Source organism: Channa argus, chromosome 6 (assembly GCF_033026475.1).
Source record: "Channa argus isolate prfri chromosome 6, Channa argus male v1.0, whole genome shotgun sequence".
NCBI lineage: Eukaryota > Metazoa > Chordata > Actinopteri > Anabantiformes > Channidae > Channa > Channa argus.
Genome location: NC_090202.1, coordinates 21773656 through 21791230, shown reverse-complemented (window position 1 = coordinate 21791230; position 17575 = coordinate 21773656). Strand labels below are relative to the sequence as shown.

Genomic DNA, 17575 nt, shown 5'->3' with positions numbered 1-17575 from the left:
CACTGAGTTAAAACCCATATACAGAGTTAATGTAACTTTATGTTTTAAATGGTTGTATATGTTTAGTAATGGATATTTTTACAGAAAGAGTCAAATGCTAATTATTTTTATGCTGACAATTTAAAGCAGTGGCTTTATGATGATCAGTTCTTTTTTGTTTCCTTGAATGGTCAATGTGTCAAGAAGAAACTCTGTGACCTAAAGCAAGTGAAACTGGTGAGAGTATGTGCAAATGAGTGAGTTTGTTATGGCTGGCGGCATTAACAAAAACATTGCAAGATATGGGATGTGTAGATTTATTATAGTACACATAAAGAATCGGGAAATGCAGCATTGTATGAATAAAATGTAAGCAGAAATGAAACTTGAAAGGAACTAGACATTTTTAGTTTGCCTTCTGAGAGTATGAAACTTTGACCATCTCTTTGTGGGGTTGGGAGCACAACTTCACGAACAAAATAATAATGAAATATGATAAAATTTAAAAAGGCAGCTCATGGTTGTAAGATAAAACTCAAACACATGGAGACTTCTCTGTAGTGGAAAGGCTTATAAATAATGTAACAATAATACCTTTATAGGTAACCATGCATTCCTACTGCTGCTGTTGCAGGTGCTTAAAACAAATGCCATATTGAATACTATGACAATAAAGTAGATTGTGTGTGCTTATTTAATTTTTTTAATAAAGTTGACTGTTGTTTACATTTCACTTTTACCTGTCACTACTTTAAAACAAAGGGTCATTTTAATCCATTCACTATATATGTGTCATTGTTTCAACCTCTAGTTTCTTCCTATGGGACTTTTGGTTCACTAGTATTTCTTTTGGACTCCTCCCCATTTTTAGATTATCTGGCTTGTTGTTCTATGAGAGGTTCAGACACAACGATGAAAAAATAGTAAGCTAATACAAATATTGTGTGTTGAGTCTCTCATGATATTGGTTAGATTCAATACAAGGTCTGTATCAAGACCGTGACTTTTGAAATTAAATCAATGTCCACTGCACCTGTTCATCATTATGATGAGTCGTGACTTTGGTCTATTATTCATGGGGGTGAGCCTTTTCACTGGTTTAGTTTAGTTCATTTGGAAGGAATGAAAGCATGCTCTGATAAACCTCAAAGCAAAAGTCAAAACTAAGAATCTGAGTTGAGTTTAAACTGAAGCATTTAATACACACTTTATACCCTACATTCTGTATACATTAAACCATTCCTATTCAACTCTGGTTTTACATAACTAAAGATGAATTAGATGGCAAAGAACATATAATTCCACTATGCTGACACCCTAAAAACTTGTAATTTTAAAGTAGTCCAAGCATGTGTCTGTGTATGAATGTGCTTCTATGTTTCTGCAAGCAAAATAAAAGACCTGAGAAGCCAGAAAAGACAGCAAGGTGTAATTGAACTCCGTGAGGTCCCAGACACTATCTATGGCTGTCACAGCAGCACTTAATGTACCACTCATTAGTCAACAGAGTCTCCTTCAGACTCAGAGGGAGACAACAAGGTAGTGCCTACAGTTCAATCTCCTATTCTCAGCTTTGCCTGTGTGCAATACAATTGCTCATTCAGTGCTTGAAACACAAGCTGAAAACAGAGAAACAGCTGAAAACTGCAACATTCATGCTCCTCAAAGACCAGTGGTCCCTACACTGTAGAAGACGTATGTATGCACAAGCCCACAGACAAGTTTTTCACATTTATATAAGCAATAATAAAAATGATCTTTGTTATAGTGTGTGTTTGATTTTATATTGTGGACACGTTTTTTATTAGGGGTTTCAAGAAAAGTCAAATAGAAAAAGCATATACGTCTATATACTATACAAGTCCCTGTGACATCTTTCCAATGGTCTGAACCCATAGCACACTTAGGATAGTTCTAGTCTTTGTGCATCCTCGTTACATGTTTGCTACATATGAAAAGCTTCTCAATTTCACTAAGGGCTTATAAATATATACTTATATGTGTGTCTGCATGTGGCAAGAAAGGGCTGTTATGGAAAATCTTATGGATATATGAATATAACAATTTTTCCAAAAAAAAGTAATACGGTGCTGTGTATTTCAACATAATGTGGCACCTTAACATTAAGTGACACTGATGAATGAGATGATTGGGACCACGTAACAGCTCCCTCTACACAGATGCAGATTCTTGCAGGGATTTAAACGTACATGGCCTCTGTTCGGGTGCCTTTTTAAAAAGTCTGTTAGTGTCAGGAAGAGGCTCCACTCCTCTAGGGCAACTACTTTTTAAGCACCTAAGCTTTGCCTAATCACAACCAACAATATCCTATTTTAAAAATAAAAGATAACAAACAGTATGAAGAAGCACTCTAGTTAGTGAAGAAGGAAGCAAGATAATTCTACTTTACCTAATATACTGACGACAGTGGACGCTTGTGTATTCCCCAGAGGAAACGTTGCCACTTTACAGATGTAGGTCCCACTATCTGAGAAGCCAACTTCTTTAAGGGTAATAGTTGCATCTTGTACTGAAGGGGAAACAAATGAGATGCGCTTGGCATATTCTTTAGGGTATGAAGTTCCATACTCTGGGTTATACACTGCCAAGGTAGTGATTCCTGAAGAAATACGGCGTTCCCAGGTGCTTTGTGTAACAGTTAGGTTGGAGTCCACCTCTATTCTGCAACCTAGTGTGATGTTCTTTCCCAGTACTGCATTAACCTTCACAGGGACAAACACCTGGTTACTGCTCACACCTGCCGATAGAAAAGAAGACAGAATTATGATAAATGGCAACACATCCTTAATGCAACTCTAATTAAACTACAAGTTGTGTTTCTAATAACATGTCATTTCACTAGATTAAATGATTATATTGGCTTCTAGCAGTGGAAGAAAATTTTATTCATTTGAATTTGTCAAAGGGTAAGTATCATATTATCCATTGTTGGTAAAAGTGCTATTTAAGCGCCAAATACCAACTTGCCACCACTTAGGAGTGAGTGTACACAGAACCTAAGAATCACAACCTTTCTGGGCATGTGCCTTTGCCACCTGTGTTATTTGATGTTAGTAGTGTACAATACGTGCATTGAAAGCCCAATAAGCCAAACATTTTAATAGAGTAATTCCTCTTTTGCAACTAAAATTTTTATTTATATGTCATACCGATGTTGGTATGTCTTGTATTAGCTGCTGGGGACACCATCTTGTAATCCAAATGATTCAAATTGAATAGAGATGGGAAGAAATGAAGATGAAACAAAAAAAGGGCCCAACCTGGAAACATTTAAATGCAATAACAAGTAACGGTCTTTAACTATAATAAATCCATGAACTGTTTTTCCACGTCTTGGTGCAAAAGCTGCTAATTCAAAAGCTGACAAACTGCCAGATTACAGTTATACTTGCAAAGGTAAGGTGGCAAGTCTCCACTGGCTTAATATAGTAGCAACACTGACCTACCAGGGTGACACGACAGAAATTCAAAAAAGACTCAACTTCACAAAATCTCCCAAGATGGCACCTGCAGCCCCAACAGTAAACACGATGTGACTTCACATTCTCTATTCTACACGCCTTTATTTCCAATCACTAATTTGCCACTTTTGTCATTAACAGCCATGGTTTCTTTCAGGAATGTTTTCCCATAGGTTGAAAAAAAAAAGACTGAATAAGCAACACATTTTCACAGCAGGAAATTTAGGCAGTCCTTCTAGCTAGTTATCAGAGCATTTTTATGCTGAAAAAGGAAGAAAAACTGGAAAGAGATGAAACAAAACAAGCAATCAGATGGTGGCATTTCCTCATTTTATGAGGCCTTTAATTTGACTTAACAACCCAACCCAAAACTTTGAGTTTTTAATATACATTTCAACATGCGACCAAGGTTTTAAACACTGTATTCCTTTGAGATACTGCAGGGAAAGAAAAAAATATTGACCGGAATAATCACCCAAGTGTGTGATTCTGTTTTATTAATGTTTGAGCTGTATGGACAGTAATGTGCTCTAATATTAGTAATGTTAGAGTTGATGGATATGCCACTATTTAAAAAAAAAAAAAAGAAAGAAAAAAGAAGCTTAGTGGGCCTAAATGCAGTAACTTGAGAAACTAACCTGAAATAAACCCTAAATTGCAGGTCATGGATCCTACTCTGAGTGGAAAAAAACACCATGGTCTCAGTTTTTCGCAAGCGTAAATGAGTCATTGATAGAAACATGTATGCTTAAACATTTTTTTAAAGGCTGCACACAGATTTACAACACTGGCTGAGAGTCAATTGTAGAGCAGGACCCACATTAAACCACATAAAAATGTTTGTTTTATAGATAAAATTTATACAGTTGATTTTCTTCAAAATATTCAAACAGTACTTCTCAGTGTTACTGACATGGTTGCCATCAGAGTAGGCTATATTTGGGTGCTATAAATTTCCACTTTGAATGTAGTCTCGGATGTGTATGGAGTAAAGCTTATAGCCAGTGGTCCACTGGCTGGTATTTTGAGTTTTTGGCATGAATGTGAGTGGTAAGCCACAGTAATGCTATCTTGGTTTCAGAGGAATATAGTCAGAGAGGCTAGGCTCCCCGTGCTCCATTACATCCCCTGTAATTTAAGTGATCTCACACACACAAACACACACACACACACACACACACACAGAGAGAGAGTGAGAGTGAAAGAGAGAGACAGAAAGAGAGAGAGATTCTCTCTTACAAAGTAACGAATACATTTGTGACCGAGTGTAAGAGTCAGGCATTTTGTTTGTTTGAATGGCTGCTAAGACCTAAATGTATGTTGCTTTGTGTTGTGAAGTTAAATGGTGCCCTCCAACACTTCTCTGTCTGTGTGTTGTCTTTGCTGACCCACACTGTGTCTAGCCGTAGTAATATACAACACTTCAATTCTGTATATATTAATTAGAAGTATTTAACTCATGCTGCTATATTTGTCATTCACTTAGAAAACCACCTCTGTCACTTTGACTTATTATTACTCCACGATAATCTAGAGATCTGTTTACATGTTTTTTCCACTCTTGAATGATAATGAAAAAACATGCTGCTATAAAGTGCTTTGCGGTGCGCATGTGATAGGTCTATGTTTGCCTTGCATCTGTCAGTGTCTTCTGGGTGCCCTGTGTGGGGGAGAACCATGGTCAGAACACTGTGGGTTACGCATACTCTACGGTTATCTGAGCTGACACAACAGCTGTTTGTTGTCACCATACTAGTATAACTCTGTTGTTTACTCCACAAATAAAACAGGATTATACTGCAAAGATAAAAGCTTAACAGTGAGAGAAAATTACAAAAAATAAATATATATGACCTATACAAGTATATAGAAATCTTCCTACAGCACTAGTTTTCTGAGTAGTAACATGACTGGCATGTTCAACATTAAGTTGATATATGCAGACATGTGTCTCAAGACCAGGCTTCTGCGTAGCAGGTTCTATATAATGTAGCTACCTGACATGACACTCCAACTGCTACCGTACAAAGTTTGTCCATCTCAGTGTGTCAGTTTTGAGGCCTGTCAAAGCACACAAAGAAACTAGACTCCATCCATGCTATGTTCTGTTTGTTTTACATTAAGCATTTGGGAGTAAGTAGGAATGGAGGGTGAGGAGGGGTGGGGGTGGGCTTCAAGAGGACTCCACCCTTCCCATAAAGGGAGGAGAGACAGATGGCCTCTGCATGGGATACCTACAGCCAGGAGGAGAGTGGGGAAACTTGGCACTGCTACTGTAGCTGCAACCATGAAGAACACAGCCAGGACTCACAAACTAGAGCACCGTGAAATATTATCTAAAATACTGCAGGCCAATGAAATGTAAGCAGTGTGCTAAACAAAGCCGTAATGCTGTTTCATTAAGGCATACTGCTTCAAGCCTGGGGCACAGCTCAATACAGTCACTATTTTCATTACAGATTATCCATCTTATCTACTAAACCAATGATTGGAACTATTCAATAGCATCCACACACAAAATCTTTTGCGGCCATGTTTATGCTGTGTCACTGTTGTCATGCGTTGCAATTTATTAGTGAATCCAATTATGACACTGTCACCACAGGAAGAATCCTGGCCTAGGAAACCTAAATGTGATCCAAAAAACAGACTGCACTTTTGCCTCTTTTTCCTTGAGAAACCCAAGGAAAGAATGAAATCATGGGAAGGAAATGCTTGCCCTTTGAAGAAATGCTTCATATTTGTTTCTTTCCCTCCTGACATCACTAATTGCGACAAGATGTTTCAAAGATGCAATGGTAAATCAAAACCTTCCTATTTGCCTAGCAACGAATGAAACATTCTGTGTTGGCCACTTGAGGAGCCAAAATCTCCACCTACCCAAACCTGACCTAGCTTTGGCCCCTACCTCCCCAGAGGAGGTTGTCTACTGGATAGAGTTCCTCGCAATGAAGCCTGCAGTGCGTGTCAGAACTGTGTGAGACAAGAGGGATCCATATCCAGAAACATTCACAAGCAACAACAAAATAGACAAGATGTCATGTTCATGTAGACAAACTCCATGCATAGATTATCATGTCAAACAGCACTCATGAGGGACTGATCTGAAGACCTCACAGGAGAAGAATGCAGAAATGAAATCAGTGCAGGAGGGTTTAGATTAAAACAAAAGGATAATCTGAGTTGACCAGAGGATGAATAAGGACATTAGGCAAAAAAGAGAACAATTGAAAGGAAGTACAGGAGGATAAATTAAATATTTCGACAACAGCATTACCTATGTAAGAGCATAAAAATGTAAGTGGGCTGGGGTATCTGTTTTTACAGAATCAATACATAGCAGGCAGTAGCCTTCAGAGCGGTTAAGACCTTGACCAAGTCTGCTGCTAAACCAGGTCAAAACTCCTCTACACTACAATGATACAAAACATGTCCATTATGCACTTACAAAGACAGACTCTGCCTAACCTCTGTGGACTACTTTCTCAGTTTTGTAGTTTTGAGAGCCCTCTTAGCTTACAATAAACTTTAGCAGCAATGAAACACGAGCAATCACTAAACAAGGCAAACGTTTAGCCATGCAGACAAATGAAATTTTAAAAGACAAAAATTAGGCCACTATGTGCCATCAGAACAGCTTCAGTTCTACCTGAAAATAATTCTACAAGTCTCTGGAACTACAATGGATGGAACAAACACTATTCTTCCAAAAGATATTTTCTCATTTGGTGTTTTGATAAAAATGGTAGAGATTGCTCTCTCAATATTTTTGTCACAAACCTCTCAACCGGATTGAGATCTAGCGACTTTGAAAGCCATTGCAGAGGAGTCGCATCCTTTTCATAATTATCAAACCATATGGTGGCCCCTTTCTACATACGGATGGGATGCACTGTTTGCCTGAAAGACAACACCACCTCAAGCTAGAAATGTTTCATGGCAGCAAAATTCTTTCCATTTCATAACTGACTAACCAGATCCCCTCACTGCAGGGGTCAAGTCTTTAGACCTGTACAGTTCACTTGCTGTACCACACATGCCCTTGTCCACTTGACAAGAATATGGTAAAGGATAACTAATCTGACCACATGACTTTTTTCACATCTCTGTAAAACTTTTGCACCAATTAACTTTAAAATGTACATCCACCTTGGTAAAAGGCATTTGTGCACAGCAATCCTACAATATCTCTCTAAATGAGTGTCAGACAGTTTCACCTGACGAACAGCTGCTGCTCTGTTTTTACTTCTATATTGCACTAATGCACAAGCATTACGCTCATCAAATATGTGCCCTCGACCAACAATTTTCACCACCAATTTCATTTACCGGTGTCTTTACTATAGATCTAAATGTAGATGTCACTTTATTCACTGTTTCTATTGATTTATTAGCCAGTCGAGTAGTCTTTGTAAGTGAAACTCTTTAAACATGAACTAACAATGTGACTTCTAAAATGAGAGTCAACTGTGTAAGCTGTTAGATGCCTTTTCTTTGTATAAAAAAATAAAACCACTGCCTAAACTTCCCATGACGACATCACACTGAAAGAGTTTAGTTTGATTTGACCAAAGTGAGTAATGTTTACATGTTCCATTAAAAAAAAGTTTACCAAACTGGTGGAAGGTGGGATTGACTGTTAAGATGCACCACATGTAAAGCAGCCCTCCTCCTCGTCCATGCTTAGGTAATTTTCAAATGTGTGTAGGAGGTGTTCACAAGCTGAAGGGCAGTGTTTCATTACTGTTTAATGAGAACAGTAATTCATTCTTCTTCCAGGCACTAAAGTCCTTTAGACTAGTATAGGCCAATGGTAACATTAGGAGACTATTAAACTTACATTTGATTATCAAGGTCAACCTCAAAAAATATTCATTAATATGCATCTGAAACCTGCACAAGTAAACCTTAAGTAAAAACTAACACATATAATTTATTTATTTTTTTAACTCTTGATAAAGGTTGTTCATGAAGAGATCCCTATTTGTTGCCTGTGTTTTATGAGTGCATGTGTATGTTGGTATAGGAAAGAAATTATAATAGTTTAAAATATGCATGCAAATTGAGAATTTTATTCATGGATCTTACACAGGGGTCTGTATTTTCTGAGAGCCACCCGTGCTTTTGCACACTACAAACTCAAACAAGTCAACAGGGCAGTGTAGAGCCATTTGTTGGGAATTGTTAGCATTTAAAGAGGTGACTGGGAGGCGCAGGACATCAAACAATGCCTATAAGTCAAACATGGACCCAGAGACCTTTGCTTTATTTTGGTAATCCCTATAACTCTGTCTAAGTCAGTTAGACAGAGTTAGACAGTAAGTTGTCACTGTTCTCGTCAAAACCATTTTCTCTTAGCTGCCTTATAGCAATGAGGACTTCTGTGCCAACCCCATTTTAGTCACATGCGATTAAAGAGCAGTGTTTAAAAGTAAAAGATCAATAGTGTTGGCTTACTGAGTATGAGGACAGGTGCAGCCTCAATTATAGCTGTGTTGTAGGACTTGTGGAGGACAAAGTCTGCCACTGTGTACCAAAACACCACACACATTACAGCATCCTGACTTAATGTGTGGGATATATAAGTGTGGGTTGTCAGGGTTTGTGGTATTGTTTAGTAATTTTGGAACAAAAAAGACAATTTTCAAAAGCCACTGGCAGTCACCATGTTTCAATATTCTGTGCGAATGTGTAATTTTAAAAGTGTTCCTTTTACAATGACAGGCTACAATAGGAGTCTCATTTACAGCTTACGTGTGTGACACCCTGACACGTAGCTGCTAATGGAGAGACTTGCACTGCACACACAATCACTCAAAAGTAGCGTTGAAAATTGCACTGGGTTAAATGGTTATTCATGTCAGAGTTTGCTGCATCTAGTACATCCCCAATGCTCCTTTCCCTTTTAAGACAGCTGTGTTGCCAAAAAGACATTATCTTGTCTCAAAAGTTGACAGCTATAAATTGTTTTGACATTTATTATAATAACAATTGGTGAGACGTCAAACTAAGACAACCAAAGCATCTACACTTTCAGAACAAATGGTTTTATGGTTGGCCTTGTATCCATTTAACTGGTTTCAGTAAATTATTCACAACCTCAACTAAAATTTACAATCAAACCCAATAAAGATTGCAGAGACAAGCCAAACCAATAAATTAGCTTCTGTGATAATAAAAGATTAATTTTTATTCTGACTCATACACCAGCATCTGCAAAGCTTTGCATCCGTAAGCTCCTATCTCTACTAAAAACACCAACATGTAAAATGCAACTGCCCTCTGAAACACCATTCTTCCTCACAATGTTTGCAGGTTAATTCAGCAACAATCCATACAGACACACATAAGCTCCATTTAGACATGCACTGGAATTCCGACATTTTCCAGACTTTCTCTGGGGTGGGTGTATGTGTGAATGTAAACGCCCAAGCCTGCTGGCCCTGACATTACATAGATTTTACTCAGCCAGCTCCATAGTGCAAAGTCCGGATTATCTCCAACAAAGGTCATTTGTGAATAGAGGAGGTAATACTCCAGAGAATTCACCATGAGTGAGAGCAAGCGTGTTGATGACGTTCATTTTCTGCGACTGCCACTAAATCAGGCAAATAGAAACACCTGAAGGTGAGGAACTTATTCATTCATATGAACACAACAACAATGTCGAACTGGAAGGACATCAAAATTTATGAGCTTTTGTCGGTAAGGGCCGACCTGGAAATCTTCAAACAAATACAAGGAACAGCACAAACAAATTCTATGGTATACGACCAGATTACAAAGCAAACCACTGTCACCATTGCAGCTTTGTTTTTGTGTCATGTTCTGCCCCATACTCGAAGTGCCCAAGCAACCACCCCTTACCCAATTACGCAGAGTACGGACCATCTCCTGATGATTCGAATAGAGGTCTTGTTCCTGTCTGAAACAGGCTATAGACAGATTAGCCATTTGAGATCATTTAAGGTTGATATGCTGTTAGACACATTGTTTTTACTGCAATTGTTAGGCCTTTGACAAATACTGTAATTTTTTAATAAAAAAAATTTAATAAAACACATTTTCCATTATTAAAAAGGAAACAGATTAGGCCTTTCCTGGGTGTTGGTAGTAGGTGTGCCTGGTGCCTTGGAGAATCGAATGGTTGCTGTACTAATCACAGACTCCACTGCCCTTCATTGAGTTTAAATGAGCTACTGTACTTTCATTGGGCCGATCAAACATAATGGAAACATAGTTTCCCACATGCCAGACAGACCCCAGAGAGAATTAGTGTTTTTCTTTAAATTATTCCCACGATTGTTCCCTTTTAGATCTTGTATGATGCCAATTTCTGCCAACTGCCGGTAAGAACATGTAGTTGTTAAAAAAACAAAAAAAAACAAAACACTGCAGGATATGTCCAGGTGGTTTAATCTCATGATGTTCTCCACTGAAGCCTGCAAATTGCACTGAATTACTGACAATCTGTAACATTTCAAATTTCAAATAACAAAATTGTTTTTAGGCTATTTAGAATAGTCAAATATCTACCATTTTACATGTTCTTCACATTTTGTTAAATAAGCCCATATTCAGTTTTGCTTTTTACCATTACAATGCTTTTTAAACCATCTTTAATTTCACAGTCATTGTCAAAGGTAACTGCAGCCAAATGTGTATATATATATATACTGTTTTAAAGCCAGTTATCACTGCACATCTGTAGTCCATTTGATGTCACTTGCTACGCCTCAAGCAGATGGCGTTCTTAAAAGTGCAACGTCACCTTTTTTTTTACTTGCTTTTTATGGCTTTAGTGTACAGTGTAAATGTTTTTAATTTTAAACTTCCCTCTGACTTCCCTATATCAAAATATTTCTCTGCTTTGTTTTGGAAAAGCAGGTCGACTATGATTACAACCTCCATAGTTGGAGCAACAAGCTGACATAATCTGAACTCAAGGTTTCTCCAAGTGATGTATATATTTTAATATAGTGAAGTCAAAGTGAAGTTTATTTATATTATATTTTATAATATATATTTTTACATGTACAACCCAAACTAGAACAAGCAGAAGCAAATTCAAAACCAGTGAAGCCGTTTTTTAAAAATTCACTTTCAGCTTCATCCGCTGCGTGCCTCTATTGACCCCTTAGTAAAAGTATCAAATAACAGTGTATTTGCTACAACAAAATTGGGGACACTAGCAAGCAAAGCCGTTAGTGTCATACTTTGTTCAACTTGGCATATATTATGTAATGTGAACATTGTGTTTTGTGGGTTGTGTTCGAGTTAATTCTAACAAATTTTGTGTCAATTCGTACATCGTTCGAAAGTGATTTTTCTTTATAAAAAATGACAGCCCCAATACCTGGTAAATCGATTACCTTGCTCTCCCCTATACTCTTTCAATGATGTCATTATACTGATCTACATTGCAAATGCCAGCGTAAAACTCCACTCCACACTTGTACAGTAAAAGTCATTAATACCAGCCTGAAATTAGACAGTTCAAGGGGATTCAATGTCCCAAAAAGCTTTTAAAAAGTCACCTGGACAACCTATACGTGTTTTCTGGGGCTCTGGTTAAATTTCTGGTTTGACAGTGTTCCCATAACATGATGCTCAACTGGATAAAAAGACAGATATTGAGTACATAAAAGGCAGTTCTAACCCATTTATGATTGGTCTAACAGCTCTGTTGACAACTTGTGTGAGAAATTCAGTCTTTGCAATATTTGATTTCAACATTGTTTTTAAGCTCTAAACAGAATTAGCTATTTCTTTTGTTGTGCACTCTTTTGCAGTGAGGACAAGCAAAGAATAAATATAATAATAATAAAACCACACTGCAACTGTCACATTTGCTTGAAGGGTCCAGTAATCCATAACTGTTGATTTCTGTGGGCTACAGCTGCTACATGGTGGGGAAAAAAAAGAGTATGTGTTTCACCTTTCTTCATAGATATTAAACAGTGACAAAACCTTAAATTCATTTGGTCTTCTTTGCCACATCATAAATTGATGAAGGGAAATGTATGAAGAGTTCAGAATGAAAATTAACAGAGCATCTGCAATGTAAACAAAAGCATGGAAACTCAAGCATAAAGAGACAGGAGGTGTACATGTGGCATAGATGGGAGGGTTATATAGAATAATTTGGCTGAAACCCAACAGGGTTTCAGTTGAGTGAAATAATATTCAAGCCATTACTGCAACATATCTGCTTTAAGCGCTAAGGATGCTCAGCAAGCCAAACCAGAAAACTCTGAATTAAGGGACAGGGGTTTCTTTGCCTGGGTTTGGATGTCGGAAATTGTAACACACAATGAGATCAGAGAATGAGATGAGAAAACTGTAAAAAGAAATTAGCAGATGTGGTTATTATTCATTCACAGGGAAATGTCCCACTTCAAATGTTGTGTGTTACTGTTATTAGAAGGAACAATTTTGGATTGCCACTCACAGGCAGAGCCATTATCGTAAATAATGTATACAGTGAATATTCTCTGTGGTCCTGGGATACTAAGTCCAATAATCTCTCTGTTTTCACTGCTCAGTCCAATTAGATGTCATAACCAAATTGCTTAGATGATCAATATCAGTCAATAGGTCGTAACATAGGCTTTGCTAAAGAAGGCATGATCAACTATAAAGGAGAATAAAGGGAAAATGACTATGTCAGCAAAAGACTTGTGGTTCACTGACTTTGCTCCATTCAACCTGATACCCCGATCTGAAGTCTCATTGTCAAAACACACCACTTGTTTGGAAATTAGATAAACACTATGAGAACTAGGGTGTAGGTGGGTGTAATACTGACTTGCATACAACCAGCTGTAGATACAGTATTGATATCCAGGCTGAACAAAAGAGATACAATTTGTAGCTGATATTTTAAGCAAGAGAGTATAGTCTATAGTCTCTTTCATATATGAACTTTGCAAATTGTCTAGAGTTGTCATTTTACACATGTAACACACAGTGGGGAGATCGTCCAAGTTAGAAGCATTCTCACATAAGTAACTCTGCTTGATTCCAGTGAGGGGCAGCAAGTAGAGAAGGCACAACATGATAGAAAAAGTAGGTAAGAAACTGTGTTTTCTTTCGAGCACATCAAAGCCATGTGTTGAAGAAAAAAAAGGAAAGAAGCTGTGGTAGTTGCTTGATAGAAATGTTGTGAATACGCAACAATTTAAATCCTTCAGACTATTTGAGCAGAGCAGAGGGCTCTATCACGAACAGGCTTACACACATATTCTGGACTTTGCAGTAGAGTACTCACAGGATAAACTCTGGGGAATCTTCTGAGCATCTCTCTCAGATATTTGCATTCCCACGTGCACTGCCTATGGGTAAAGTCTGGAGAGGAACATGTGTGAATGAGACTTGAGTTAACATTCCTAGGGTACAAGCAACAACACTAGGAATACAATCAGCCCTACCCAGCCTTTGACTTGTAGGTGTCAATTAGATTCCACCTGGGTGGTAGGGGGTGTGTCACTACATACTGAGTGCTCATCCCAAAACACTATCACATCCTAACAGCTGAATGAGTGAAACAAATAAGACTGAATGTTGAAAAGCAGCCACACCTGTTTCCCATAACCCTGGTGCTCCTTTCCTAGGGGACTTAACTGCTGACTGTGCACGCCCTGCATGTATACCTCTTTAATATGGACTGTGAAACCATGGTGTATCTGAGTGACCCTAACCTAATGTACTACAATCTGCTCTTTCAGGGGGATAACTCTGACTCCTGAAAACAGCAGGCAAAAAAACTGTTTAAAGGTTTCCCTCTGTTCATTCACAGTAGGTAATTAACCATGGAAATGTCTGGAAACTATTTCTATGGTGCAGTTTCCTATGACTCAGTAATAGTCAATTCCTGTCTATCTAAGATTTATCCAGTAGACAAGACATACTAGCAAAAACACAGCAAAAAATAGCACAGCTAATACTGTAATGTCTTTGTATATTTCTTCAGTCGGTATGCAAATGTCTAATTACCCATGCTCTGTGGTTGTAATGACTGCTAACTCCCAGCATCAGCCTGATGATGAAATGCACCAGAAGCAATGTGATTGGCTCATAAACCTAGACACTGATTTTTTGATGTTGAGGCTAGCACTATTCTATATTTGTATTATCATTAAATCTCACGGAAAGGGAGTAAATCTCAGCTAAGTGTTCGTCTGCGTCTCAATTCTTGTCATCTTTGCTAACCTGTGGCACTCAGCCCTTAGCTCATTTATTCCCACAGGACATCTTTAAGTCACATCAAGCATATTAAGTTTCAATTAAAAAATATTAACCTTTGTGATTTTTTTCAAAAATCTCTTTTCAAAAGAGATTTAAACACTTATGTCTCGGTAACAAAAGTTAACTGTTCCTGTTAAACATACTTAAAAGGCAAACATCAAAGCCATATGATGTCATCAACATCATCAGTACACTTATACGTATACTTCTTAATCTAATTAACCTTACAATACACAATATAAACAAAAACAGAGGAAACCGTGATTGGCTCATACAGTGCATATGCAACAAACAAAAAAGCAAGAAGGAAGATTCTATTTTGATGCATGTGTCAATTACCACCATCTATATTAAACTATATGTCCATTTAAATATAGGTAAAATTTTAATAAACTTTAATGAAAATTAGCTATAAATAAATGAAAATGTGTATCATTGGCTCATAAACCTAGACACTGATTTTTAGATGTTGACGCTAGCACGATTCTATATGTGTGTTATCATTAAATCTCATGGAAAGTGAGTAAATCTCAGCTAAGTGTTCGTCTGCCTCTCAATTCTTGTCATCTTCGCTAACCTGTGGCACTCAGCCCTTAGCTCATTTATTCCTACAGGACATCTTTAAGTCACATCAAGCATATTAAAAATCACGTCAAAAAAAATTAACCTTTGTGATTTCATGAGACTTTTCAAAAGCGATTAAAATACTTATGTCTCGGTAACAAACGTTGCTAAGCATTTTTTCCTTAACACCTGTTAAACATACTTAAAAGGCAAACGTCAAACCCTTATGATGTCATCAACATCATCAGTACACTCATACGTTTACGAATAGTAACTGTCTCGTCTTGTTATCCATGTCTGTTCATTTCAATAGCATAACTTTGCTAAGCATTTTTTCTTAATAACTGTAAACAAACTTAAAAGGCAAACTATAAAGGCAAACGTCAAAGCCATATGATGTCATCAACATCATCAGTACACTTATACGTATACTTCTTAATCTTATTAACCTTACAATACACAATTTAAACAAAAACAGAGGAAACATTGGTTTCTATAACAAGCCATATGTCAATTTAAATTTAGGTCAAATTTTAATTAACTTTAATGAAAATCAGCTATAAATAAATGGAAATGTATATCTATTTCTATATACAACTTTTCCTGTTATAAGAAATTCATCATCTATACCGCTTATTTTTCTAAGGGTATTGTAGGTGGGATGGGGCTGGACAGATAACATTTAATCTGTTAGATAATGGACTCCAAATAATTCCTTAACTATCCACAACTCTATTCCACAACTTTCTCTTCAAGGTTATTATGTTCAAAATGACAAGGCCCATAATAACCGGTGAATGGAAACATCTACTTTATACAGCATCTTTGGTTATGTTAATTTAGTTTATTGCAGGCCTAAATTGACAAGTAATTGATAATCATTCTTATTGAAAGCAGCGGGCTGAAACTAAGACAACTGACTGCAGTGTCACTGGCATTATTGTCCTTAAATTTATCCTCCAAGTTAAAGATCTGAATTTACTGACAAACCACCAGGGAGCAGTTTCCCATACAAATCTCTGACAGTTAGTCACATCTGTTGGGGTAGAGGAAGAAAAGGGTGGAGTCAACAGAAGCTGGTGACCACAGCCTGCTCCCTGAACCCCAGGCACACACACAGCCTCAATGTCCCACAATAAAGCAGCACACTCATCTGCTGATGGCCTTCCTTCAAAAAGGAAACACTGTGTGCATTTAGTGTGATTAGGAGCTTTCAGTCTGCTGCTTCACTACTGAGATTTAACATCAAATGAGAGGATCAGATGGATGCAACAGCTGCGATCCACAGATGTGCACCCAACTGCTAAAACTTACTTTAAATCCCTCTTCCTACGAATGCAACAACCAGTGTGGATAATTAACACCAGTTATCAGTGAATATTTTGCATCTACAGAACATATTTAGACAATGGATGGAGTTGGCCTATTGTCAAAAAGTGGCTGGAAACATGGTAAAAGTAAATGAACAGACTGGAAAAATAATTTATAGTGATATTTTAGCTTATGAAAATGACACCCCAAGAGCCAGGATTGTTGGCATGTGGCTTTATCTCTACATCTATAAACACCTCGTTTTAAAACTAGTAATTGCATTAAACTTTCCAAACACCTCCCCAACACAAAAGATCCCCAAAGATGTGACCTTATCTGCCCTATGACATGTGGTGACAGAACTGTACATCTTTGGAAAACATGTTCAATCACAAACCTACTCTCTTGGCTACATCTTCCAGTCAATTAATAACCACTGAAACACATTCACTTCTATAACAACCAAATTTGCTTAGTGGTTGCACTGCTTTTTAAAATCTATTTCGGGTTTGAGTCTGTAATTTTGGTGGCTCCATTACTAGATTATTTATTTAGATTGTGAATCATGTGGCCCAAAGAGAAGAAACTACAAAACTATGGTCTTCAATTATAGACTTCACAGCCTGTAGCCACGCCTTGAACTAATCTCCCCTCCTCACAAACTTCTCAACTCTGCAGGGATTCTTAAAATGACCCAGGCAAGGAAACCTAAGTGTGTCACAAAGTCCCTCTGCACACATGTTCTTTTCTTAACACACAACAGTATGCTGAAACCACAGGAGCTCCAATCTAAGGTTACTGAGAGTCAAAAACATTGCATGTTTCATTGCATACACAACATCTAAACTAACCTTTTGCTGACAACTTTGTCCTCTGTGCTAATAACCAACGAATGTGACAATTAAGGTGACTAGTTGGAACGAAAACCTCCACACGCACAGCACCAGACACAGCCAATGCGGAGGTCGTTCGGTGCATTGTTTATCAGGTTC

General features: G+C 37.6%; 1 protein-coding gene across 3 annotated transcripts in view; it reads right to left on the bottom strand.

Moving 5' to 3' along the window:
- nectin3a (nectin cell adhesion molecule 3a) overlaps positions 1-17575 on the bottom strand; it is a 30766-nt gene that overhangs the window by 11357 nt on the left and 1834 nt on the right. Inside the window, exons 2-3 of one of the 3 annotated variants that reach the window (XM_067507758.1) lie at positions 13732-13808; positions 2390-2737 (exon numbers count right to left, since the gene is read on the bottom strand). The exons of 1 other annotated variant lie outside the window; for it this stretch is intronic. In XM_067507758.1, coding sequence (XP_067363859.1) covers positions 2390-2737; positions 13732-13780 — 397 coding nt within the window. In that variant the 5' untranslated portion in view covers positions 13781-13808. The remainder of the gene's footprint in view (positions 1-2389; positions 2738-13731; positions 13809-17575) is intronic. One more of the 3 variants, XM_067507759.1, reaches the window with a different exon arrangement.